This window comes from Jaculus jaculus, chromosome 5 (genome assembly GCF_020740685.1).
Source record: "Jaculus jaculus isolate mJacJac1 chromosome 5, mJacJac1.mat.Y.cur, whole genome shotgun sequence".
In the NCBI taxonomy this organism is placed as follows: Eukaryota; Metazoa; Chordata; class Mammalia; order Rodentia; family Dipodidae; genus Jaculus; species Jaculus jaculus.
Genome location: NC_059106.1, coordinates 53,069,034 through 53,095,581, shown reverse-complemented (window position 1 = coordinate 53,095,581; position 26,548 = coordinate 53,069,034). Strand labels below are relative to the sequence as shown.

At 49.2% G+C, this 26,548-nt stretch overlaps 1 protein-coding gene across 4 annotated transcripts; it reads left to right on the top strand.

Moving 5' to 3' along the window:
* The first annotated feature begins 24 nt into the window (after positions 1-24).
* Pla2g2c (phospholipase A2 group IIC) lies at positions 25-26,414 on the top strand. Of its 4 annotated transcripts, XM_045150336.1 has the most exons (7): positions 25-193; positions 547-622; positions 8,226-8,387; positions 9,083-9,182; positions 12,349-12,493; positions 15,073-15,176; positions 25,611-26,414. In XM_045150336.1, exons 4-7 carry the CDS (start codon positions 9,143-9,145, stop codon positions 25,778-25,780), a joined length of 459 nt encoding a protein of 152 aa, XP_045006271.1. In that variant the 5' UTR covers positions 25-193; positions 547-622; positions 8,226-8,387; positions 9,083-9,142; the 3' UTR covers positions 25,781-26,414. The 4 variants fall into 4 exon arrangements, with proteins under 4 accessions (XP_045006271.1, XP_045006270.1, XP_045006272.1 ...); XM_045150335.1 differs by lacking the exon at positions 8,226-8,387; XM_045150337.1 differs by lacking the exons at positions 8,226-8,387; positions 9,083-9,182.
* The last annotated feature ends 134 nt before the right edge of the window (positions 26,415-26,548 follow it).

Genomic DNA, 26,548 nt, shown 5'->3' with positions numbered 1-26,548 from the left:
CCACGTGCTTCCGGTTCCGGCCTGGCCTGGTGCCTGCTCCCTTGGAGAAGCTGGGCCCTGGGAGGGCGGAGTGCCAGCCGCCCCTGGTCCGCAGATAAGGAGCCCCATGGAGGCGCCGGGACCCTTGGAACCCTCGGGCTTCCTGCCCTCCTCCTCCTACGCCCCTGGCCTGCCTCACCTTCTCCTGGGAAGTGTGCGTCCAGGGGAAGGGGCCCTCTAGCCTCCCGTGGGAGATGGGGGAGGGGGGGAAGCAACCTCAAACCCCTGCCTTGACCCTGGCCCGGACCCTATCAGTATTTCCATTTGAAAATAAGGTCATGGGGTTAAGCCTTGCAAACTCTAGGATCTTAGTGGTTGCTTTTAGGGTCTCTCCCGCTGGGGAGCAAAATCATTGCCCTCAAAGAGGATTCACCTCATTTCCACTCCTCTGCCTCGGCCTAAGCCTTGTGATCACACCACCCCGCCCCCTTAGGTGTTCTCACCATCAGCTAGGGGACGGGGTGCGCCAGCAGCTCTGATCACCTCACCGTGCTTGTCTTCCAACAGCTTTGAGAATTCCAGTGCATTGCCTTCTTCCCACTCTGCTCAGAGCCTGTGGTCCACTACCTCAACTATCTGTTTGGTAAGAAACCTCCATACCTCTCTCCTGCTCTTCCCATACGTGTGATGTGATCCACCCATATCCAATACTAAAGAAATCTTGGCAGATCACAAAACTGTTGATAAAAGGGCAAGTGTGGTCTCTGACCCCAGTCAGACCCTCAAACATCCCGGACAGCTTTCTGTTTTCCCTCCTCGGGTACGTTACTTTGGGACAGAGACAGAAAGAAAGAGAGAGGGAGAGAAGGAGAGAGAGAGAGAGTGGGAGAGAGAATGGCTGCCAGGGCCTCTTACCACTGCACATGAACTCCAGACACATGCACCTCTGGCTTTATGTGGGTACTAGGGAATTGAACACAGGCCAGCACACTTTGCAAGCAAGTATCTTTAACTACTGAGCCATCTCCCCAGCAATGAATTTTGTTGTTGTTGTGTTTCATTTTGCTTTTTTTTTTTTTTTTTAATTTCAACAGCTATTTCAAATGTTGTCCACCTCCCTAAGCCTCCCTCCAGGAAGATAATCTCCTGCCCTTTGCAGAGAAAAATAGACCTTATAAGCTGGTCTGCTTGCAGATGGATGCTTTCTCTCTGGTCTTTTAGAAGGAAAAGATTGGTCTGCTTCTTTCCCAAGTTAACTGTGCCTGCCTCCATGGCAGTATGAAACCTGCTCCCCTCAGTGAGGACGCATGACACAGCCTACCTAGACTCCACACCTTTCCTCCTGCTGGTGAATCCTGGGCCTGAAGATTGATTCGCCCCCACTCTATTCTACCCTTACCTTTTCCTAGTTCTTATTCATCCTTTTTTTTTTTTCTTCTCCCCCAGGTAGGGTTTAACTCTTGTCCAGGCTGACCTGGAATTCACTATGTAGTCTCACATTGGCCTCAAACTCACGGCGATCCTCCTACCTCTGCCTCCTGAGTGCTGGGATTAAAAAAGGTGTGTGCCACCACACCCAACCCATTGATCTTCTTGGCTCAACCTAAAGGATAAAGCCTTTTTTCCAAGTTGAAATCGTGATGGCATCAAAGTTCCAACTAGATTCTCTTTTAGACTCTTGGAATAACTTAGTGACTATATTACCAGGAGTTCATGCTAGTAGAGAGTTAAGAAATGTAGATTCAGTCTAGGGAGGTGGCTCAGTAGGTTAACCATTGCTTTGCAAGTGCGAGGACCTGAGTTTGAATCCCCACATGTATGTAACTGCTGGGCTGGCCTGGCAGCCTGTTACCCCAGCACCGGGGAGGTGGAGGAAGTAGAGTCAGGGAAGCCAGCTCGTTAGATAAGCCAAATTGGTGAGCTCTGGATTCAAATGAGAGACCTTGTCTCTGTGAGCACAATGAAGGAAGACATCTAATGTCAACTTTTGGCCTCCACACCCATGCATACACACATGTATGTGCACCCACATATGTATACATGCAGACACAATACACATCCATACACATGCAAAAAAAAGGAATAATCATAGATTCATTACCTAGCACTGTGTCAAAAGTAATTGCTGCTTGCTTTGTCCTGGACATGTAAACATGGGATTTTGATATAAGCACAATTATAATTCTTCTCCAACACGTTCACAATTTAGCTGAGAAGCCATTGTCCACTGATGGAATTACAAATTAGTTTATTTTCAAGAGTTTGAGCCCAGGGTAGAGTGCAGGCACAGACATGATTATGTATGCTGCAATTGGCACAGGCATGCAGACAGCATGCTCTTTGGGGTCATTTTGTCTGCTCACCCAAGAGAGGAAGCTATGAACCCAGAGGGAGCTGCTGGTGACAGCCCTGTGGGACTGGCCTCCCTTTATCAAAGCCCCGCCCTGGATATCCAGGTGGCATTGATGGCCCCGGTAAGGTGCAGATGACTGTGTTTCGGAGTTAACGCTTTGCAGCTCAGAGCTGGTGGCTTATTTCTTGTTAATGATGCTGTCAGGAATATCTAAACGATGCTCTTCAGCCCTTCAGCGCCCACTCAGAAGAGATTAAAGTAGATTCTTCATCAGCTATTTTAACATCACCTAAGAATTATGCAACCCTTTGAGGATCAAATTGGTTTTTCACCCACTGTGTGCACGTGTGCTGTGTGTGTGTGTGTGTGTGTGTGTGTGCCCTTGCTGGTGTGTGGTGCAATGGTGGCTAAGCCTTGCGGTCTGTTTCATGTCCAACAGCACATGCCTTTGCTGACCGGGGTGACATGATGTGCAGCCCAGAGGGGAGGCTGGGAGGGAAGAAGAGGAAGCCAGTGAGTCCTTGCTTTTATCTTCCAGCCTGCCCCACAGTGGGTGACTTCAAAGGATGCTGTCTTAGATGCCTAGACTCAGTACACAAACACACACACACACACAGACACACACACGCACACACACACAGAGACTGAAATCTCGGGAAACAGGCAGAGGAATGAATGTCCCCATATGTTAATTAGGCATCAGAAATGAACTTGATACATCCAATTCCCTTAGGGTCCTCCCCCATACCCTCAAATGCTTATAAACCCATTTTCCCTGACAATAAACTGAGAGAGCTGTTCACTGAAACTCCTTCCACCCACTCCAGTTGCCTGGGCACCTTTGGGGGTACCAAGGCCGCCCCCGGAGCAAGGACCCAGGAACCCACATACCACTCCCACCCACATGTTCCCAAATGGCACTTTATCTAGACCTGTCTATTATACTGACCATAGGACCTGTAGGCACGAGCTCTGGGGTCAGAGCATTAGTTCTGATCTCAAATGTACTGCTTGCCAGGGAGTACCTTGGGCAAAGGATTTAACATCTCTAAACCTTGGTTTCCTTATCGGTAGACTGGAAATTTTAATAGGGTTGTTGGGAATGAAATGAGACAATACATACGAAGGTGTTAACAACGTGCCTGGCACACGAGGACCTTGTTTCCATGTTACTAAGGAGTTCTCCTTGGGTAAGTGACAAGCTCCCCAAGGGCAGGAGCTGGCCTATCTTGGACCCCCTGCTTAACTTGTATACTGCCTGCTACATGGTAGGCGCTTAGCAAATGAAAATGAAATCGATGGTGCTGGGAACTGGGGATGTGGCTCAGTGGGTAGAGTACTACCTAGCAGGCATGAAGCCCTGGGTTCCACCCCTAGCACTGTGTAAACCGGGTGTGGTGGCACCTCATGCCTGTAATCCCAACACTTGGGATGATCCACAGTTCAAGTGCATAGTGAGCCAGAGGTCCCTTAGGATACATGAGTCTCCTTTCCCCTACCCCCTCCCCCGACACACTTGGTAATGATGGTGCCACTGATGTTACAGCTGGCTTTTCTAAGGAAACACCCAAGGATACCTGGCTTGGGGTATAAGTGTCCTTCTACTCTTCCCCAGGTTGGCTGAAGGCAAGGGCAGCTTATCCCTAGAGAGTGTGTGGCCCTGTATTAAACCACCAACTTCTAGATTTCATTCTTGACCCAGGGTCTTCCTCCACTGTCCTTGATTCTGCCAGGACTTGGGGTTGAGAACATGGAAGGCAAACCAGATGGATAATTTGGTGACAAGGTCAACATGTGACATGGTTACTCATCATTTCTCCTGGTAAATCAGTGTCTAAGGGGTCCTGCAACAGGGAAGTTTCTGGAAAATAAAACCAAACCATTGAAGAACTACATTTTATTACTTCTCCCATGTTGTTGGAAAATATCCAAATGTGTATTGCCTACTTCCAGGTTTGTGAAGCAGGACATCTGAAACCCTGTCACTCACATTGTCCACCATTGACCAAATGTTTTCACACCAGGGGCTTCTAGAATCTTGCTGGCACCATGGGGACCTGGGGTCATTGTCTCCACCTCACTGCCACAAAGCTAAGGGTCAGGAAGTGACAGAACAAATCCAAACCCTCTTTGACATAGCATCAGAGCTCAGTGCTCTCCATTCTTGCTATCTCTTGTACAATGCCACCTTTTCTGGCAGCTCAGAATCAGTCATTGTACTCCAGGTGCAGTGTGATTGATGTGGGTCAAGCCATCTGCCCCTATTCTCAGCGGCGCCAGATCCTGAGATGTAGGTGATTGTTACTTAAGTAATTTCTACCTGGCCTTCCTACTAAAAAAGAAGCTACTCTTAACATCTGTTTAATTACTGAGAAAAAGAGGTCAAGCTGCTTGTTAGAACTGTGCATAACACAAGAGAGTGGTGGCTACTGACCCACTTGTTAGAACCGTGCGTAACACAAGAGAGTGGTGGCCACCGAACTGCTTGTTAGAACCGTGCGTAACACAAGAGAGTGGTGGCCACCGAACTGCTTGTTAGAACCGTGCGTAACACAAGAGAGTGGTGGCTACTGAGCTGCTTGGGTTGTTTTAGGACTTGACTTCTCAGCTGCGTTTGCCTAGGCATAGCTGTCAGATCCATGATCATTGAGCAAGTGAAGAGGAGTGTCAGGCTTGGGGTCAGACACGTCTGGGGTTATCAGGGACCCATCAGTTGCAGAGCAAGGTACTTTACCTCTGCTGTTTTCCATTGCCATCACTCAGTGAACTGAGGTTCAGAATGTATGCCTCATCTGGAATATTCAGAGGATGCTACATGTGATAATTTTCATGCTGAGCCTAGCCCCATATGGGTGCTCAATAGATTATCATTTTTGTCTTTATTTCCATAAGGTAAAGTAGGAGACCTTGATCATTCAGGGTTCATTCATTCATTCCTCAAGTGTGATGGTTTGAACGTAAAATGTCCCCATAGCTTCATGTGTCTGTGATGAAGCCTTATGCTTGAGCCCCAGCTAGTGGAACATATGAGAAGTGGAGCCTTGCTGGAGGAGGTGTGTCACTGGGGGGGGGTGGTCTTGGAGTTTAATTAATCCAGCCCCACTTGACTGTGCTAACTAGCTCACTCTTGCTGCTACCTGTCAGCTGATGTGACAAGATATGATGCCCAGCTTATGCTCTGCCATGCTGTCCCTGACATGACTTCCCTTTGAGACTGTAAGCTGGAAACAAACCCTTCCCTCCCATAATCTGCTTCTGGCTGGGTGGTTTGTCCCAACAAGGAGAAGGTAATCGATACAGGGATTACAGCACTACCCATCTCTCCACACCTTCTTCCCTTATCTGCAACTGTGGGTCATTTCCTTACCTAGCTTGAGGATAGGCAGATTTAGTAATTAATGCATATATTGTATTCAGAAATCATGCAGGGCAGTAAATAAGTAAAATATTATGGTGCCCACCACTACCATGTGCCAGGGATGCTGCAAAGTAGGTGCTAAGAGGACAACATGGATGTGACCTTGATCCTCATGAAGCTTGAGGAGTTTTTCCATCTGACTTTTCTCCTGGGGAGAAAAGCCTTATTTCAGAACTCTATAAATGGTGAATTACTGGGTCTGGCAGATGACCTAGAGGGTGGTTCCTAAACCTCCCAATGTACTGGCTGCTGCCATACGGGTTGGCATGGGCCCATGCCTTCATTGGGTCTCTGGCGCTTGGCTTTGTTTCTGCACAGTCCCCTGAGCTCCAATAGTGAGTCAAGTGGAGGGAGCCATGTCTGTCTTGCCTGGGTCAGAGCTGTGAAGGTCAGTGTCTGTGAACATCCCCTGAGACATTTCAAAATGTCACAAGGACATGACATTGAAGCAGAGGACTAATGAGAGAGAAGAGCTCTGGATTTGGAATTCAGGACAAGAGGAAGAGGCCTGGCTTATTGCCTTAGTGGCTATATCTCTGAGCCTCTATCTCACATCTGTCAAATGGATTCTTTTTTGCTGTTAGACCTGGAACTCACTCTGTAATGCAAGATGACTTTGAACTCATAGAAATCCTCTTCTTGAGTACTGGGGTTAAAAGGTGTGAGTCACTATGATCAGCTCATCTAGCAAATGGGAACGTGATGGGATCTATGTGGCAGGATGACAGTGAGGAAATGAGAGATGAAGCCAATGATAAGAGAATCCTTGGCCACCTCAAAACCTGCCTTTAGGATGCTTTCTGTGACGCTCCTAGGAGAGCTCACAGCTCCTGTGTGAGTCCTCAGAGGCCTTCATCACTAGTCATCAGAGCAGGGCTCCTCACTCCATGTGAGCAGCCACTGGGCTCCCTGGGAACCCCATTGCCTGGCTGGGAGGCTGCCAGCATCTACAGTCATGGAAGGAAACAAGGTAAGACTAGGGAGCAGAAGACACTGGCACCTCTGGAGAAGCTGGTGCACTCAGTAGGAGCAGTTGACACAAAGGGAGAAGGGCACTGAGGAGGTAGTTGCTGAGGTCTTGGCGGATCCTTCAAGGAACTCCGGAGCTACCAGAGCCTTTTCAGAGCTGTCCAGAAAGAGGCAAGGGACCAGCCATGTAACCATCACTCAGCAAGGCCTTAACTGGAGGCTGCTTCTCCCTCCTCATAGGGAGCAGTCATGACCTTGGGCCTCTCAGGTCCCTGTAGCAGAGGGCAGTTCCCAGTGAGAACACAGGGAGCAGCTAGTATGCCTGAAGATCCCTCTGGATGCTCCAGAGCCAACAGAGAAGCAGTCATGGAAATTGTGCCCACATAGGACTTTGGGCCTGTACTCAGATGGTATCCATCCGTGTGGTGTCTGCAGCCAGCTCAGCAGCCTTCCCTGGACCTTGTTGGACTTTTCTCATTAGCAGAGCATACAGTTGGTGCTTAATAAGATTGTCTGTCAGATTTCATGACCAGGCTCCTTTCTCTGTCTCTCTGAAATCCCATCGCCTGCTCGTTAAAAAGACCAGGGTCCTTTCTTTGTGGGACAAACCTGCACACAACTTTTTCAGGCTCCTGCAGAGACAGAACCTAATTAGAAACAGGTCCCGCACAATATTTGAAATGAACCAGAACCAGGCCTCGCAGCATCTACCAGAATTGTGCCAAAGAGTGCCAAAGAGGCCACCTGCTGAACTCTGGCAGCACTCTGGCAGAATGCTCCATTTGAAGTTTCTCTGGGAAAATTTGCCATTGGGTGAAAAAAATCTGATTTTATAGCCACTCCACCCTGAACATGCCCAATCTCATTGGATCTTGGAAGCTAAGCAGGATTGGGACTGGTTAGTACTTGGATGGAATATGTGTGTGTGTGTGTATATATGTGTGTGTGCATATATATATGTATTGCTGTGATTGTGCATGTGCGTGTGTGTGCGCACACGCCCAGAGTTTTTGGAGGTCAGAGAACAACCTCAGGAACTGCTTCTCACTTCCCACCCCTTCACTGCGCACTCAAGGCTCCCTGGCCCACAGGCTTTGTGGGGTTCTCCTATCTCCACCTCCCATCTCGCCACCTGAGGGCTGGGGTAATGGGCATTCCCTGTACAGCATTTTCTGTGGGATCTGGGAATCTGAACTCAGGTTGTCATATGTGGCAGCTGGAATGTGAAGTGTCCCCCATGGCCTCGTGTGTCTTCACACTCCGTCCCCAGCCAGTGGAACCTTTGGGAGGTGGAGCATTGCTGGAGGAGGTGTGTCACTGGGGACAACTTTAAGGTTTATTAGCCCAGCCCACTGGGTATTCAGAGCTAGCTCACTCTTGCTGCTACCTTCCCAGCTGATGTGACAGGGTATGATGCCCAGCCTCTGCTTTGCCATGCAGTTTTCCAGCCAGGATGAAGCTTCTCCTCAATACTGAGAGTTGAAATAAACCCCTTTCTCTCATCAGCTGCTTTGGATTGGGTATTCTGTCCCTACAACTAGACGGGAACTGCTGCAGCAAGTAACGTGTGTGCAGCCCACGCTCTACCCTCCTGACAGTGGACACCCTAAGTTGCTGTGAGAGTTATATGATCTAATAACTGTGAAGCTCATGCAGTTTCTCATAAAGGTTTGACATTATTTTAAAAAATATTTTTATTTATTTGTGTATGTGAAACAAAGTGTGTGTGTATGAGAGAGAGAAAGAGAGAGAAAGTGTACCAGAGCTTCTTATCACTGCAGATGAGCTCCAGATACATGTGCCACTTTGTGCATATGTCTTTTCGTGGGTACTGGAGAATCAAACCAGGACTGGCTGACTTTGCAAGCAAATGCCTTTAACCTCTGGGCAGTCTCCCCAGCCCAAGGTTTGACATGACCGACAGAGATGTTTGGCCTCACTTTACAGGAGAGGAAGCCAAGCTGCTGAAGGGTGAGTTTAGGATCAGGTACCAGAGAATCAGAGGAGAAATGCTGTCAGTGGTGGTACGTGTAAGTGGAGCCATGCTTTTCTGAGGTGGACTTCCATGAAGGACAGCATATATGCCATTTGAACTTGGAAATACGGGGGCTGCTGACTCCTCCAAAGTGGGGCAAACAGCCAGAGGAATAATGTTGCCAGAGAAAGGAAGACGCCCACAGTTTGTACACTTCTCAAACAATTGAGCCCTTCTTATGTTTTCTTTTTGAGTCTGAATACCAAGAAAGGTATCGCAGTTAGAGATAATTGGTTCTGGAAAAGACTTCTCTGCTCAGACACCCCAAGGCCTGCACCCCTGTGCTCACAGGGCCTTGTTCCACTTCCATCACTTCCTTCCCAAACAGAAGTTCAACTGGCAGATGAAGGTGTAATCCTGGCACCCCAGGCCCCTGGTCTCCTCCGGAATGAAGGTCATTGCTGTTCTCATTGTCTCCATCTCCTGCTGTAAGTAGTAAGCCAGCTGGGGGAGGGCCAGGGTGTTGTCCTTGTCTGGGCCACTGGGTGGCCCCTTGGATAAGGGAAGGGCACATGTCACTCAGAAGAGAACTAGACTCCTTGCAAAGTTCTCCACCTCTGTTTCTGCTCTCAAATGGGCTGATGCCAGTGCTGAGCCATCCAGGACTTGTAGGAAAGCTGAGGTCTCTAACCATGTACTAGAAGAAGAGGGGTTTGTGGCTGTAGTTTCATGACTCCTGGCTCGGAAGATTGTTTTTGTTGTTTTGTTTTGTTTGTTTTTTCTTTTGTATGCTGGTTGCCTTTACTTAAAGTTAAAACTGCAGACACATTTCTAGCTGGTTTGATTCATGCTTACCAGGATGACTAGTGAACAGTTGGCCATTTTGTGTCACTGCTACCAGGACATCAGATGTCAAATCCATGGTGCCCTCTCTCCCCATCATCAGTGGTAGATTAGGATTCAAGGTCATGCCAGGCATGGTGGCACATGCCTATGATCCCAGCACTTGGGAAGTGCAGACAGGAAGATCAGGAGTTCAAGATCAGTCTTGGTTCTGTGAGACCCTATTTCAAGACCAAACAAAAATCATGGTGTAAGTCAAGAAGAATGATTTCTGTAGTCCTCACAGTGTGGTCGAAAGACCTGCGCCCAAGTATGGCCCTACCCTCTCTGTAGGGTCCCTCTGGGACATCAGGAACACCCTGGGTTTCACTGATCCCCTCAACCCCCATCTCGCCACTGTTCCTAGCAATACAGTATGACAAGGCGTCTACCTCAGTGCTGAGGAGGAAAAGTGCCTGAGGAAATCTTCCTAAACTCTTTCTTCTTCCAGGTTCCACTGTTGCATTTTTTGATGTTGTAAATATAATATATATATTTGTAGTTAAAAAAAACACAAATACAAAGCTGGGTATATAGCTCGGTTGGTAGAGTACTTGTCTACCATGCACAGAGCCTCCTATGTCCACCTCCCAAGTTCTAGGATTATAGGCTCAGGCTCAGAAGTTAGCTACAGGCAGAGTTCAAGTCCAACCTGGGTTACCTGAGACCATATCTCAGAAAAAAAAAAGATCAAATAAGCATAATTTTAACAGGGTGCATCCCTCTTCATCCTTCTCAGTGTCCAGTCCTTTTATATACCCAGATATAACTACTCTAAGGAATTCTTTTTAATTTTTAAATTTTTTGCAGTTTTATTTTTAAATTAAATTTTGTTTTATGAAAGTTATACTCTTATAGCTCTCATTCCCTTCCCCATTCCAGTGAGGGCCCTCAACAGTGGGATTATTGATATTCACTGTGGGGGCCTGAAGGTCTCAGTCAGTCTGTGTGGTTGGTGGGGGGACAATGGCTTGTGCTTATCCTACCCACCCTGTGCCCTTTCTTCAACAGTATTCCCTGAGCCTTGGCTGGCATGGTGGAAGTCTGATTTAGTGTTGAGTTTGCTATAGCCTCTGGATTTCTGCTCAAATTTGTGACATTCTTCTGCACAAATACACACATTTGAAACACCATTATAATAGAGAAGGAATGTAGGCTTATTAAAAAACTTCATAGAAGAATGTAAAATAAATGTGTTCAGGTTCTTCCTCTGCCTCCTCAGTCCTGCCGCGTACAGATACTGTGATTAAAGGCTGTATATTTCTAAGATGCATGCCTGGGTTGTGACCCTCCTGTCAGTGAGCACGGGGGTGGCTTCCGGTGTTCTGAAGTCACAAATAATGCTGCTAGCAAACATTCTTGTGTATGTGTCTGTGGCCATGCTAGTAAACATTCTGTAGAAGTGAAATTTGCTTTAAAACTGTTTAAAAACGGGGCTAGAAAGATGGCTCAGTGGTTAAGTGCACTTCACTCACAAGCTTGAAGGCATGAGGAAGCCCAAGTTTGAATCTCCAAATCCCATGTAAATATATAGGCACACAGAACCATGTGCCTATAACCCAGTCCCACAGGGGAGCAGAGAGCAGAGAGCTGCCAGAGCCCCGCAAGCTCCAGCATCAGTAAAGAGACTGATTCAAAACAAGACCTGACAGAAGAGTGATGGAGCGGGACACCAGATCTGCCACTCCGGTCACCACAGAGGAGAGTCCCACCCTGCCACAGGCGAGCATACTGGGGTGCCACCTCCACACATACTTTTAAAAATAAAATATATAGGGCTGGAGAGATGGCTTAGCGGTTAAGCGCTTGCCTGTGAAGCCTAAGGACCCCGGTTCGAGGCTCGGTTCCCCAGGTCCCACGTTAGCCAGATGCACAAGGGGGCGCACGCGTCTGGAGTTCGTTTGCAGAGGCTGGAAGCCCTGGTGCGCCCATTCTCTCTCTCTCTCCCTCTATCTGTCTTTCTCTCTGTGTCTTTCACTCTCAAATAAGTAAATTTAAAAAATTTAAAAAATAAAAGATAAAAATAAAATAAAATATACAAAAGCCAGGCCTGATGGTGCACGTTTTAATCCCATCTCTCGGGAGACAGAGGGAGGAAGACTGCTGTAAGTTCAAAGCCAGCCTGGAATACATTGTGAGTTCAAGGCCAGTCAGTGTTACAGAGCAAGACCTCGCATCCAAAAAAAAAAAAAAAAAATAGGCCAGGTGTGGTGGCGCACGCCTTTAATCCCGGCACTTGGGAGGCAGAGGTAGGAGGATCGCTGAGAGTTTGAGGCCACCCTGAGACTACATAGTGAATTCCAGGTCAGCCTGAGCTAGCATGAGACCTTACCTCAGAAAACAAACAAACAAAAAAAAAAAATAGAAAAAGAAATTGCTGGGTCTATGTGTATTTATAATTTGTGGAATGTCTTGAGGATGTCTTCCCTATATCTCACCTCTGCGTTTTGCTCCTCCTAAGAGATTGCAATACTATCTGTAGAGGCTGACTGACAGTCTGGCCTTGAACTTTTCCACTTAACCTCACATCAAATCTGATTAGTGAAAGAGTGTTGTCCTAAACATTGGAGATCCTGGGGGCCCATTCTGGGTTAGCAAGAAACATCCCTGGTGACGGGGTGACTGATCTTACTTTCTTTTCCATGAAAAAGCCAGGCTTGTGTCTTGTGGTCGGGCTCTGGACAGCCTGACCACAAGGGCTGTAGCCAGGGCCCGTTGGCACAGCCTTGGGCTCACAACAGCTTTTCTTGTTCTCTGTGTTCTCCTTGGCAGGGACGGCCCCCACCCTCAGCAGCTTCTGGCAGTTCCAAAGGATGGTCAAGCACATCACCGGGCGGAGTGCCTTCTTTTCCTATTACGGATATGGCTGTTACTGTGGGCTCGGGGGCAAAGGGATCCCTGTGGATGCCACAGACAGGTGATGCAGAGGTTTTGGGGCTACCCATCAATTCATCGGCATTGAAATTTGCACATACGATCAGGGTGGGTGTTAGTGTTCCTGCCTAGCAAGTGTCAGAAAGGAGCTGAAGGTACATGAGACTGAATGGGAGAGTCTTGGCGTGGGTCCAGAGAAACCCAGGGCCAAGGTCAGCTTCTCATATGTGCCCTGTACTCCCTGGGGCCCAAGGGTCTCAACTTAGATTATGCTACCATCCCTGTCTTGAAGTTTTTCAGGCAGAGTCTTATTGCATGGTTCATGCAGGCCTCTCAACATTACTATATAGTCCAGATTGGCACTGAATTCTTTTTTTTTTTTTTTTTTTTTGGCCTTGAATTGTTGAGCCTCCTGCTTCAGCCTCTCAAGTATTGGGATTACAGTTGTACACCACCATGCCCAGCTTAAAATTTATGCATGCATTTACTGAAGTGCTGGGGCTTGACCCCAGATATTCATGTATGCTAGACAAGGGTACCACTGAGCTCCACCTCAGTTCCCTCCATGGAAGTCTTACTCGGGAGCTTAGGCAAGTGTGCTCTTTTCTCAGCTGCCCCATTTAGGACTGTGGGCTCAGCAAAATTGTCCTTCCAGCTCCCAGCCCTAATTCCATATTTTAGGCGAGAGAACCCAAATGGCCCAGTTTGCAAAAGTTGTCCATCTGGGGGTGGTCACATGGCACAAAGCCGGCTTCCAGAATGACTCCTAAGGATGGAATGGGGTGTGTGGTTTCTAGAAAGAAAGGAGGCTGCTGTACTCTGTGAGCATGTGGAGAGGAGGCTAGAGAGTGTGTCATTTCATTTGAAGAAATAAGGCAAAGTGCTCCTTGCCTCATTCAGGATAAATGTCCCCACAGCAGGGCCTGAAACATGGCTCCTGGAGTTTGAACCCCTTGATGGGACTCAGCCCTTACAGTGAATGTCACCACCCACCTTATAGATAAAGATAGAGAAAGGTCCCAGACTAAGAGTTCAGCCACGCACTCCCATGCAAAGTGGCCAAGTCTGGCTTGGAACCCAAAGTTGTCTATTTCCAAGTCCACTTTCTTTTCTTGACTATCTGCACATTGTCTGCTGGGTTTCAAAGGCGGATTCAAAACCTCACATTATGAGCCCACAATGACAGACAGTGGCCAAGAGCCCACATGTAGATGGGAATATCAAGAGGAGACAGATACATTTTTTTTTTCTGTGTGTTTTGGGCCCTAGACTCCAACCCCAGGTTTCTGCATTGTTGCCCCTGGTTGAGGAATTGGGATGAAGCTGGTCCCAGCTGGCTTCCCTCCTCAGATACCCTCCTGCTATGCCCCCCAACCAGCTCTGAGCATAGTGAGATTGAGACTGCCTCTGGATTTACTGACAGTGACCTCTCCAGAGACAATCTCAGTCTGTGGCACATAGAAGATGTTCAGGAAAGAACTAGTTAAATGACCCACAGTTGAGTCACCCATCCTATGTCATTTGGGGGAACTCACATCTCTGCATCTCCTCTCCCCTACAGAAGGGTAACAACACTACACTTTATCAGGGGACTGTAAACACCTAATGAGACAGGAGTAGATTCTAGAGAGGGCCCCATAAATCAATGCTACTGGTTATTTTTATTAGTTTTCATTTGTCTGCTAGCTTGTTTGTGAGATAGGACATTACTGTGTAGGCCAGGATAGCCTTGAACTCAGAATCCTCCCACCACAGCCTCCTTAGTGCTGGGATCACAGGTAAATGCCACTAGGACAATCTACTTATTTTTAATACTACAGTCAACTCTTTGTATCCACAGTTCAGTCCCACAAGCCTCTGATAGAAAATGTTTGAAAATAGTTACATATGTACTAAGCACATGTACAGACATTTTTCTTGCCATTTCTCCTAAACAATGCAGTGTAAAGCTGTTTACACAGCATGTACCTTGTTTTAGGATTGTAAGTCTAGAGATGATTTAAGACATCAGGAGGATGCACATGAGCTAGACATAAACATTGCATCATTTATATGTAAGGAACTTGACCATCTGAGGACTTGGGTATTGTAACAGTTGCTTTCTCATTGCTATTTGCAAAGAACTGACCAGAAGCAACTTAAGGGAGGAAAGGGCTTAATTTGGTTTACAGTTTCAAGGAGAAATTTCATGGTGACCAAGGCATGGTGGCAGGAGTAGGAGCAGAGCTGGTCACATCTTATTCATGATCAGGAAGCAGACTGATGGATAGGAAGTGGGGCTGGACTGTAAAACCTCAAGGTCCACCCCACCAGTGACCTACTTCCTCCAGCATGGCCCCACCTCCTAAAGGTTCTACAACCTTGCAAACAGAGCCACCCACCAGGTACCAAGTGTTCAAACACATGAGCCTATGGGGGACATTATACTTTGAAACCACAATAAACATCCTTGGGGGTCCTGGAAGTCATCCCTCTTGGGTACAGAGGTACAACTGTATTGGTAATTCACCTCCCCACTTCCAGGGCCTTCTGGCCCAGGGAAGAGGCAGGTGAGTCCCTTCCAGCTTCCACCCAAGGTCCTTCCCAGGGACCCATGCTTAGTCTCCTGCTCTTGGCCCTCAGGTGCTGCTTGGCACATGACTGCTGCTATAAGGAACTCAAGGTGCTAGGCTGCCAGCCGCTGCTGAACAATTACCAGTTCCACATCATCAATGGGACGGTGGCCTGTGAGTAGCCTGCCCCATAGGGAAACACTCCTCACTGGTCTTTTAAGAAGTGAGACTTTCCTAAGTGTTTGGAGATAAAAAGGGACGATTCTGGGAGTCAGTGTCTTGGAGAGTCCTCTCTTGGCTTTGCCCTGGTCTCTTCTGCCCACAGCTCAATATCCAGTTCTCACAGGGAACCCAGAGCCTAGTGTATAGTGTGTGCTTACTGAAGAGTCATTGACGGGGAGAGTACATTGACTCTGCAGCTTCCCTTGGCAACTGCGGTCGTTAACATTCTTCCTTACTTCTGTCATGTGTTCACAAAGCAGCTCAGCTGTCCTTCAGCTAAACAAATAATTGTTAAGGGTGACTATGGTGAGGGACACAAAAGTTACTAGGAGGGGCTCAGGAAGGGAAGAAGTGCCAGAATGGACAAGTACACAGGCTATCCATGAGGAGTGCCCCCCCTGGTCCCCAGCTGTGCTCTGGGGTCGGGGATGTGGATATGGGCAAGGCAGCCTAGCCTCAAGAGCATGGACATTTGAAGTCCTTGAGCAGCTTCCCTTGGTGGGTCTCATTATTCCAGTGGGGGAGGAGAGGGTGGTCATGACTCTTCCAGGATGTAGCTCACCTCCTGCCTGGTCTGGTGGAATTGTGGGAATCATTTTCCTCTCAGGAATATTAAGTTCAGTTACGAGCCTTTCTGGGTCAGGAAACGACCACCTCCCTTCCACTCATCTCCCCGGGCAGAGGATCTGTAACCCTGTGCTGGCTGCCCAGCGCTCCCACTCAGGGCTTCCCAACACTCCACCCAGCTCAGCACAGCCTGAAACCCAGAGCCAAGACTGTGAAGTCTTCCTGGCACCTACTGTAAGAACAGAAACACGGTGGGCTGAGGTCTTGGACCCCTGCAGTGGAAGACCTGTTTCAGCCCAATTGGCTGCCCTCCTGCACAGCCCCTGCCCAAGCACACGGTGCGCCGGCAGCTCACCCACTTCCCCCACGGGAGCGCAAAGGGACTTCCTGAGCTGAACGCTCTGCCCAGGGCCAGCCTCAGACTAGAGACAAAGTATCTCTTTTGGCAACATCTAAGGCCACACAGTGTTCTTCAGGGACAGGGGAAGAACCAGAGATGGTGGCTTTAGAATATTGCTTGTGTCGATACAATTGTGATGCTTACCAAGGCCAGAGTCCAAGAATCTACCCCACACAGAGGAGTCGGAGCACCTGGCTATGGATTCGTGAGGAAGGGATGCACAGCAAAGGTATCCCTTTTAACCTTTGTCTCAACCCGGCTCACAAAGACTTCTTCCTACCCTTTCTTTAGTTTGGCCTTAAAGCCTCAAGTGTGGCCTCACTTCTGGAGAGGAATGTTCAAGGGTGCTCTCGGCAGTATGCTCAGCAAAGGTGGCAGAGAGAGAAGTGGGGTCTGAGTAGGTGGAAAGAGCCTTTTGCCCACTGAAGCCTGGGCTAAGCCCCTGCCCTTCCCCTATTCCTGGCTGCTCAGGAGGGCAAAGGTGGGCCTGGACACTCACCTTCCAGGCCAGGAGCCTGGGAGATAAGTAAAATGCAGGAAGGTGACCTGGGTGGAAGCTAGAAGTCCAGTGGGTGACAGAGCCCTTGATGATGCATGCTATGTGCCAACAGGAGATGCAGGCAGTCGCCTGGGAGCTGAACTGGGATGAGATGTCCCCGCATGGTGCTCCTGGCCCTGGGCGTGTGTTCCTGTAGTCCAGAGCCCCATGCAGGGCACGAGTGAGGGGGAGGAGGCTTCCATACCCATGCAGAGGCATCAGCATTGCCCTCCAGGGAGCCCAGAGCCGTATGGTCTGGGTTCTGATGTGAAGCTTACTGCTGCTATGGGACAAACAAGCACCCAGGCACATCCACCTACACTTCCTGTGTTCACTGAGCACCCACTAGGTTTCTGTCCAGTGCTGGAGTGGCTCTAGGCCAGGCACAGAGCAAGGGGCTTACAGGAACACACCTGGGGAAACTGTACAGGCCAATCCCTCATTGACACCTTGGAGAGACTGAGGCCCATAGAGGGTAAGGGCTTGATGAAAGTGATGGGCAAGTGCCTTCCCAGTGCTCTCGAATCTTCTGCCTGGCCTGAGTTTTCTGGGCCTCTCTTTTCTCACTCCTGAAATAGGTGCCCAGCAGCTAGAGTTTCTGTCCATTCTTTCTTTAAAATGTGTGTCTGTTAGATTTGGGGTGCAAAATAAAGAGTATATGCATGTATATATGTGGGGTGCAGGTGTGTATGGAGGCCAGGGGACAACCTCGGGTGTCACCTCAGGAACACCATCCACCTCCTCAGAGACAGGGTCTCTCACTGGCTGGGAGCTCACCAGTTGGGTCAGACCAGGTGGCCAGTGAGTCCCAGGCATCCTCATGTTTCTGACGCTCTAGCACTGGAATTACAGGTGCGTGCCACCACTCCAGGTACTTTTACCTGGGCTCTAGGGATAAAACTATGTGACCAGCCTGTTACCAATGGAACCAGCCCTTTTCTGTGCATTCTTAATAGATGTTTTGCACATACGTTAGCCCTATGATAGACCTCAAAAATAGGCCCGGCTCATTCTCCCCACTACTGAAAGGATGCTGAGGCTCACAGAGGGTAAATGATATAGCTGAGGTCACACACAGCCAAAAAAGTAATGAGGAAATCAGACCCAGGGTCTCCTGCCTCCCACCACCTGCCTTACAGAGATTGTGGAGGGCAGTCACCTACAGAAGTCTCATGATCCTTAGCCAGCTCGTGAAACGCTCTGCCCGAGCCAGGGGTGGGTAGGACAGCTGGGCAGTGTTGGCCTCTAATGCCCTAGATCCTTCTATTCCTATTGAAATGCCTTGCAGTCACTGGGCAGAACTAGGCCTGACTCCAGCTTGTCCTCTCTCAGCTGGGCCTCAGGTCTCCGTGCCCACAGAAAGGGGTTGATGTCCACCTCACATGCTCAAGTGTGATGCCGAGTGACGAGAGTGACACAGTGACAAGCTGCTGAGTGAGGGCTGACCCTGGCTGGGCAAGCCCTTAGTCAGTGCCTAGTCAGTGCCCTCCCATTCGCATGTGGAGATTTCTGGTTTGGCCCAGGCTCCCTTTCCCCCCTCATTCTGTGGAAAACATAGGGGTCATCTCGATGACCCTCCCCAGGGCTCTTCGAAGAGCTGGCAGTGCCCTGCTTCCCCTAGGGCTAAACTCATTACTGTGAGCCTCATGCAGTCAAACCCTTTCTCTACCGGAGTCACAGTGACATTCAAAGAGCTTCCCCTGCAAGCGTTAACACCTCCCAGGTTCTGAAACCCAGCACCCAAGCCCAGTCCCAGGTTGCCTAGCAACCAGTGGCTGCTCAGGGAGGGCTGAGGGGAGAGATGTGGCAGGTGAGCAGAGGAGGAAAAAGGGGACGACAGCTTGGTGTGACCACAGCTTGAAATGCCACCCTGAGATCAGTGCACAGAAAGGTCTTTTAAGGAGCCCAGGGGCCAATTAGTTTGAAGGGGGCAGTTGTCCTGGGACAGCTTCAGAGATGGTCTTCCTTCCTGGGAAGGAGGTGATATAAGTACTTGGAATTTGTAAAGGATCCTAAGGTCACCTCAGTGGCACCCTTTTCACCCACACATGCATGCCTGTGTTTGTGGGGTCGGGGGAACCTGGCTGTTGGAAACAGAGGCTTGTTCTAACCACAAGAACCACCATCCACATGCCTCTTATGGGGTGAGGAAGGGGAAACCTCAGGACGTTTAGTTTGCAAAGACCTGTCTCATCTGCTGTGATGGCATTCCTCACCCAGCATTCATGTCTTTCTGATATCTTGATCCCTTCTTTGTTGACTAACAGTGTCCCCTCCTCCCATCTCGAGTATGCATTACATGGAGGTAGTGGGTGTATTAGTTACTTTTTAAATCCTTGTGAGGGCTGAAGAGATGGCTTAGTGGTTAAGGTGCTTGCCTGTGAAACCTAAGGACTCATGTTTGACTCTCCAGATCCCATGTAAGCCAGGTGCACAAGGTGACATAAGCACGCAAGGTTGCACATGTGCACAAGAGGGCACACGTGTCTGGAGTTTGATTGTGGTGGATGGAGGCCCTGTTGTGCCAATTGTCTCCCTAGCGCACTCACTCACTCCCCACCCCCTTGCATAAAAAAGGCTAGTCTGTTGGCTTGCCTAAAAAAAAAAAAAAATTAAATCCCTGTGATAAAATACCTGACATAACCAGCTTAAAGGAGGAAGGATTCACTTTGGCTCATAGCTTCACAAGTTAAGTCCATCATTTCTTGGTCCCATGCACTTGGAAAAACATCATGACCACAGGAGTGTGGTGTGTGAGAGAAGAGAGGCTTTGCATCACAATATACAAGAAGCAGAAAGAGAGAGGGGCCCAGGACAAGGAAATGCCCACAGTGACCTGTTTCCTCCATCTAGGCTCCATCTCTTAAAGTTTCTACCACCTCCTAAGATGGCACCAGCAGGCAGGGACCAAGCCTTCAATGCATAAGTCTATGAGGGACATTTTGTATTCAAACCATAGCATTCCACCCCCATCTCCAAAGACTCGTGGCTATTCCATAATGTGAAATACATTTAGTCCATCTCCAAGAGTCCTCAAACTCATTTCCTATATTCATTTTTTCCATAGACGTGACCAAAATACCTAAGAGAACAATTTGAAAGCTAGGATGGGCTTGGAGAGGGCACTCAGTGGGGAAAGTGCTTGCCACACAAGGTTGAGGACTTGAGTTCAGATCCCTGGAATCCACATAAAGCTAGATGTGGTAGCAAGCATCTGTAATCCCAGTGCTCCTCTGGCAAGAAGGGAGGCAAAGACAGGAGAATACCCTGAAACTGGCAGGCCAGGTAGCCTGGCATATGCAGTGGCAAACAAGAGACCCTGTGATAAACAAGGAGGAAGATGAAGACAGACACCTCCACATGCATGCCTGTGGCATGTGCGTGCGCAAACACACACACACACACACACACACACACACACACACACACACACTGAGTTTTAAAACTCCAGGAAAGATTCAGTTTAGCTCACAGCTTCACAGCTTTTACTCCATAGCTCTTGATTCTGGACCTGTGGAAAAGCAGGACTTCATGGTAGTAAGAAAATGTGGCAGGCAGGAAACAGTGAAGAAGAGACTGGATCAGATACAATTCACAAAGGCTCTCTCCAGTGACCTACTTTCTCCAGCTAGGCCCTTCCTCCTAAAGTTTCTACCATCTCCCAGAATAGTGCCACAAAGTGTTTAAAACATGAGCCTGTGGGGGATGCATCACATTCAAACCACCACACAAGGCACGCCTGTCTCGGGTACACTCATTCTCATAGAGGCTATGGAAAATGATGTCCCTGGGCCTATATAATCTGGAAGTGTGCTTCCTCATGTCTGTATCCCCCAGTTTCTAGCCAAAGGCCAGGCACATCCTAAGGACTTGATGCCTGTTTGCTTAATGAGTGAACGAATGAAAAAGATCATGAAATACACAATGCACACATCTTTATCCCCTTTGGAACACTAGGAGAAAGGCTTAGGAAAGAGAAGCAACCTTCCCAAGATCGTAAAGCCTATGAGCTGCAGATTTGGGACTAGAACTTGACTTCTTGGTTCCTGGACAGACTCCTTTCTGTGGCCACGTAAGAAAAGCTAATGAGGCCACCAGCAAACAGTGAGAGAGCCTTGATGGGCATTTGGACTGGAGATTAACAGTGAGAAAGACAGAATACCTACCTTGGAGGAACTTGTGCTCCAGGGAAGGCAGGAGCCCATGGTATTTTCACAATAAAATGCATTCAGATAGGAACTAGTTCTTTAGAACAGATCAGACAAGGAGACAGGCTCTGTCTGGGAGGGATGGGCTAAAGGTCTGATGATAGAGGTAAGAGATTTTGGGACAAATATGGAAAGAGCATAGGGCCTGAGGAAGGAGCAGAGATAAAGTCAAGCATTGCTCTAGGCGGGCCAAGAAGCTTGCTTTCTGCTTCGGCAAAAGGTGAGCACTTGGGTCATGGTCAGCAGGGACAAGGGAGGCACTGACATTGCTCTAGGAAGACCACTGTCACTGCTGTGATGAGGAGGAGGGAGCATGACAGGAGAGAGGAGGTCCTAGGAGATGCCCTGAAGAGCACGTAGCTTGAACTAGGGTGGTGACAGAAGGATGAGAAGTAACAGTCAGATGGCTGTGCTTTGGAGGTCAAGGTGTCAGGGCCTGCAGTGGATTAGATGTGAGGTTGAAAGAGACAGAAGCTGACGGCTAAATGGCAGGTCTTGGCTTGAGCATCCACAGATCAGGAGCTTTTGAAGATGAGGGAGAACAGACCACAAAGACGGGGAGTTTGGTGTGCGTCCCATGGAGCTGGAGGTGGGCTATGATTAGATAGGGTTCAAGTGTGTTGCTAAAGGGTTTGAATATGGGAAGATTGTTTCCTAAGATGGTAATTTTTATACGTGGTGGGACCTTTAAGAGGTGGGGCCTAGTGGGAGGTAGTTAGGTCACTGGGGGTGCTCCTTTCAGAAAAGACTAAGGTAGTCCTCATGGGATGATAGCTAGTTCCCACTTGAAGACTGCTATGAAATGGCAGTGTTGATCCCTCCCAGTGCCTCCAGCTTCCTGTTGTCCTCTGTGCCTCCTCCTTCTTGCCTGCACACACGCCGTGTGTTGCTATCTGTCACCGTGCGATGAAGGCACCGTAGCCTTCGCCTGAGCCGGCACCATGCTGCCTGCAGCTTTCAAAACTGTAAGCCAACAACTTTGTAAGTTATGCAGTGTCTAGCTATTTCAGTGGAAAATGGATTAATACATATATCAGACATCCAAGTGGGGGGGCAAGTGGTCACTTGTATTGAAGACAGGAGCTCTTGGGAGAAGTCTGGGCTCCAGCTGGGAACCTGAGAGGGTGTCAGATCCTGAGATTGAACAAGAATGCCATGGGGAGAAAAAAAAAAAGACCCAGGCCAGAACCCAGATAGAAACCTGCCTGGCCAGGGGTGGAGCTAGTCACAAGGCAGGAGGATAGGTCAGTCACCTTGTCTCATTTGTGGGGATGTAATTTGTGGAATGAAAAAGAATATTTTGGTGCTGTTGGTTAATTTTCTCGTGTCTCCATTTCCCCCTTAGCACATGGAAGTATTAGGATCTGAAGGATTTGGACTTAGGCTCTGTGTGTGTGTGTGTGTGTGTGTGTGTGTGTGTGTGTGTGTGTGTGTGTGTCTGCCTATGCCGCAGCTTATGTGTGGAGGTCAGAGGACAACATTGGTGTGTCACTCCTCACCTCTCACCTTGTTTAAGACGGGTCTCTTCTGTTTGCTGCTGGAAAGGCCAGACTGGCTGACCCTCCAGCTTCAGGGTCCTCCTCCCCTCCTCCCATTACCATAGGTGCATTTGGAATTACAGACCACACACTGCTTGTGTCTGGGGGCTTGGGGAATTGATCCTAACTCCAGTCATCAGCTTGTACAGCCAGCACTTTTAACCACTGAGCCATCTCCCCAGCTCTGACTTGGACTTTTTCAAAAAGCAGCTGGTGAAGATGGCATTCTTCAGCTTAGGGCTGTGTTTTGTTTTGTTTTGTTTTCCAGCTTATGACACACCCAGCCCTGGCATGGCTGAGGAGGCTGCCACAGTGACCTTTCTCAGGGAGAGTCACTGCCTAAGATCAGAGTGAACATCAGGGACTGGGCAAGCCATTAGAGGTGGAGTTACATGAGAATAGACACATCCCATATGGAAAGGTCAGGAAGACAAAGCCAGAGGGAAAGGACGGGAGAGAAAAGAAGGAGGAGCCTAGACAACTGAGATGCAAGAAAGAAGAAATGCAAAGGAGGGAGCGGGGCAGAAAACAGATAAACAGAGAAGTCCACAATAAAAGGAGGGAAAAGAAGGTGGCTGAGGACAGAGAAAATGGTGACTGGTTTTGGGTTTCCCGAGTGGCAGGAGAGCAGGCTACCTGGGGCAGAGCGTGTTTCTAAGTCTTCTGTACCCCCTTTAGAGGATGGGACTTCAGCTGTGCCTGCAGTTTGAGGAGGGATACAGGGATGTGCTGGGTACAGTGGAGAAGAGAGGCATGTATGGGCCCAAGTTCAGGGGAAGAGCCCACGGAGGGCTAAGGCTGGATGGATCTGGGCACACTATCACAGATGGAGAAGGAAACGTGGGAGGGCAAAAGTGGGTCCCAGTGACAGGAGGAGTGGGAGTGGTGTGAACATCCCTGGCACCTCTCCGAGGGGGAGTGGCTGGGGGCAGCTGAGATGCGGGGTGGTGGCGTCTGCTCTGAGAAATTGCATCCCCAGCCAGAACGGACTGCCTCAGCAGGAATCTGGGCTGTGGAGAGGGCAGACAGATGGCCTGCAGCCAGCACAGGCCCAGCAGAGGGTGGTTTCTCTGTATATATGGAGTCATGAATCGTGGGGCTGCTGCCACAAAGCAGCAGGTGTCCATGCAGTAAGCACCAGCCACCAGTGTCCAGGGAAGGGCCCTACTGTGCCTTTTTGGCCAGAACCACTTTATCCCTGGAAACACCTACGTTGTACGCCATGGGGTCACAAGCAACGGAGCCAGTCAACCTTCTTCCTTACATAGCTCTATAGTAGAGCAGAACTGAATAGATAGAGTGTGCAGAAAGGTGAGGGGGTACCTTAGATGACCCCATGCACATCTGTGTACACACACACACACACACACACTGAGTGCACCGGGCCTCCGACTTCATTCAGAGGCCTACATCTATGACTTCTCAGGGAAAGGGTACATACTGGATTCCAAAGCCCCCCAACACCCACACAGCTTCATTCATTTCCGCCGCAGCTGTGTCCTGAGCAACTCCCCTGAACCGCACCTGTTCTGAGCATTGGAGATGCTGAGATCATCCAGACAGAGTCCCAGCCTCACAGCGCTTACACTCTGCCCAGGAGAGACCGGCAAGTCAGCAAGTGAGAGAAGTGTAAATTGTGAAAAGTATGCAAATGATGTCCACAAGGAACCCGCCCATGAGAGTGGCCGGGAAGAGCTTTAGACCAGGTGGATAGGGACAGCCTCTAAGGGGCCATGGATTTCACCCTTTGAGTTTCTGGAGAGAAAAGTCTAGATCAAGAGAACAGCACGTGCAGAGGCCCCAGGAGACAAGCAGCGCAAGGCCCGCGTGACTGGAGCTCATCGGGGCGGGGCGGCTGTGGTTTGATGAGGAACGGGACACTGGGGAAGGTTGTGCGTTGCAGCGAATGTGCTGTGGGTCACCACAAGGGCTGGATACGTCTTCCCCAATTACCTGGAAGCCACAGTGTGGCTTTAAGTAGGGAAAGGAGCATAATTTCATTGACATTTTAAGACTATCCCAGCTTATTTCTTTCTATTAAGAACTAGTGACAGGGATGGGAAAGATGCTTGCTTTGTACAGCCTGACAGCCTGCTTTCAGTTACCCAGTACCCATGTAAAGCAGACACACAGAGTGGTGCCTGTGTGTCTGAAGTTCATTTGTAGTAGCATGAGGCCCGGTGTGGCCATTCTTTCTCTCTCTCTCCTCTTACAAATAAATAAGACTTTTTTTTAAAATAGTTGATGGTGACAGGAATTTGGGTAGTGGTAAGGATGACAAAGAGGGCAAAACATCAAAAAGGCTAAACATGGGGAAAATCCATGGTACTTGCTGGGAGACTGGATACTGGCAGTCAAAGGAGGGGGAATGAGGCTAGCTCCTAGAAGCATGTGAGAGTCTGAATCCAAGGTGTCTTTTTGAAGGTTCCCAGTTGCAGATGTCTGGGACATCCACATAGGATGTCAAGCCAGCATTTGGAAATAGGAGATGTACTTTGAGGAATTGGGTCCTGCCAGATCTCTTGGCCCGTGAGTTACCTTCAGGCAGTAGTTCAAGGACTCCCAAAATACAGGCCTTCTTCTCTAACCCCTTTGCTTCCTTCTAAACTCTCCTCACTGTGGTGTAATAGGAGGCCCAGATTCAACGGGGAAAGGGCCTATGGGTAAAGGAAAACTATTTCAGTTACCTTCTTGTTGCTGCCAGACGAGAAGCAGCTTACGGGAATAGAGTTTCTAGGGGAAGTCTCATCACGGCAGGGAAAGCATAGCAGAGCAGTCATCCAGGGAGTCACATCTTGTCACAGCAGCAAGGAGGACGCTGCAAGAGTGAGCTAGCTGGCTCTGGCAAGTGGAGGTGGGCTATAAAATCCCTAGGCTGGTCCCCAGTGACACACCTCCTCTATCAAGGCTCCACCTCCCAAAGGCCCCACTAGTTGGGGAGCAAGTATTCAAAACACATGGGGCTATGGGAGACCCCGCCTATCAAACTACCACGAAAAAGACTCCCAGCTTCCTCCCTTCTTGCCTTCAGCCTTTGACCCCTATAGCTTCCCTAGACCACTCCCCTAGCCCTTCTCTAAGAACCAAGCTGGAGGGTGGATAGTCAGCCACCAGTGACCCTGTGTGTCTCTGCAGGTGGATGCACCCCAAGTCCTGGTGGCAGCTGCCTCTGCCAGGTGAAGGCCTGCGAGTGTGACAGGCAGTCCGTGTACTGCTTCAGAGAGAGCCTGCCCACCTATGAGAAAAACTTCAAGCAGTTCTTCCCCAGCCGGCCCCAGTGTGGCAGGCGCAAACACCAGTGCTAGAGAGGCCAGGGGCCTCTTGTCAAGTGGCCTCTGCTCTGGAAAGCTCTCTTGGGCCAGCTCTGACAGGCCCCGCAGTTCACCCTTCAGCACTGTGGCCTGTGGTGTATCTTCTCACTTGGCACCCAAGGACCGGAGGTTAGGAATGAAGATGAGAAACCCTGGAGATGGACCATAGGTCTCTACTAAGTAAGTGACACATTCCAGCAGAAGTAAGTTCAGAGAGATGGTCCCAGCCCCCTCCTAGGAAGGTTCCATGAGGGAAAAGCCCAGGATCTAGCCTAAAACTCTCTTCCACCTCCATCCAAGGCAGGATGCAAGGCCAACTGGGGAGCCAGGCCCTCAACCCAGGTCTGGCCTGGGAACAAAGCAGGGATCCCAGGGTTACACCTCAAGACTCCCTGTCATTTGCTGGAGTTCTGCCCTCTGTAAACCCTTGGCAGGAGCAACTGATGCAGGTCTCATGTCTCAGGAGACAAGCATGCTAATACCCCCTCCTGTCAGGTGGGTGTCATGGCCAGGAAGACATTGTGAAACAAGGAGGAGGGGGCATAGATGAGTCAGTCAAAGGTGTCCCAAATTCCAAATGTGATTCAGAAGTGTCTGGTTCTGTTTAATAAACATGGAAGTAGCTTAATTGAAGTGGATTCTGAGGTTTATGGCGCCACACTGGAACGGTGAGTTGCTAATATGGCCATGACTGTGTTGGCCTCCCTGTTTGGCTGTTTTCATGTTGTAATGCTCAGTGTGACCATCAAGAAGCAGTCTCTG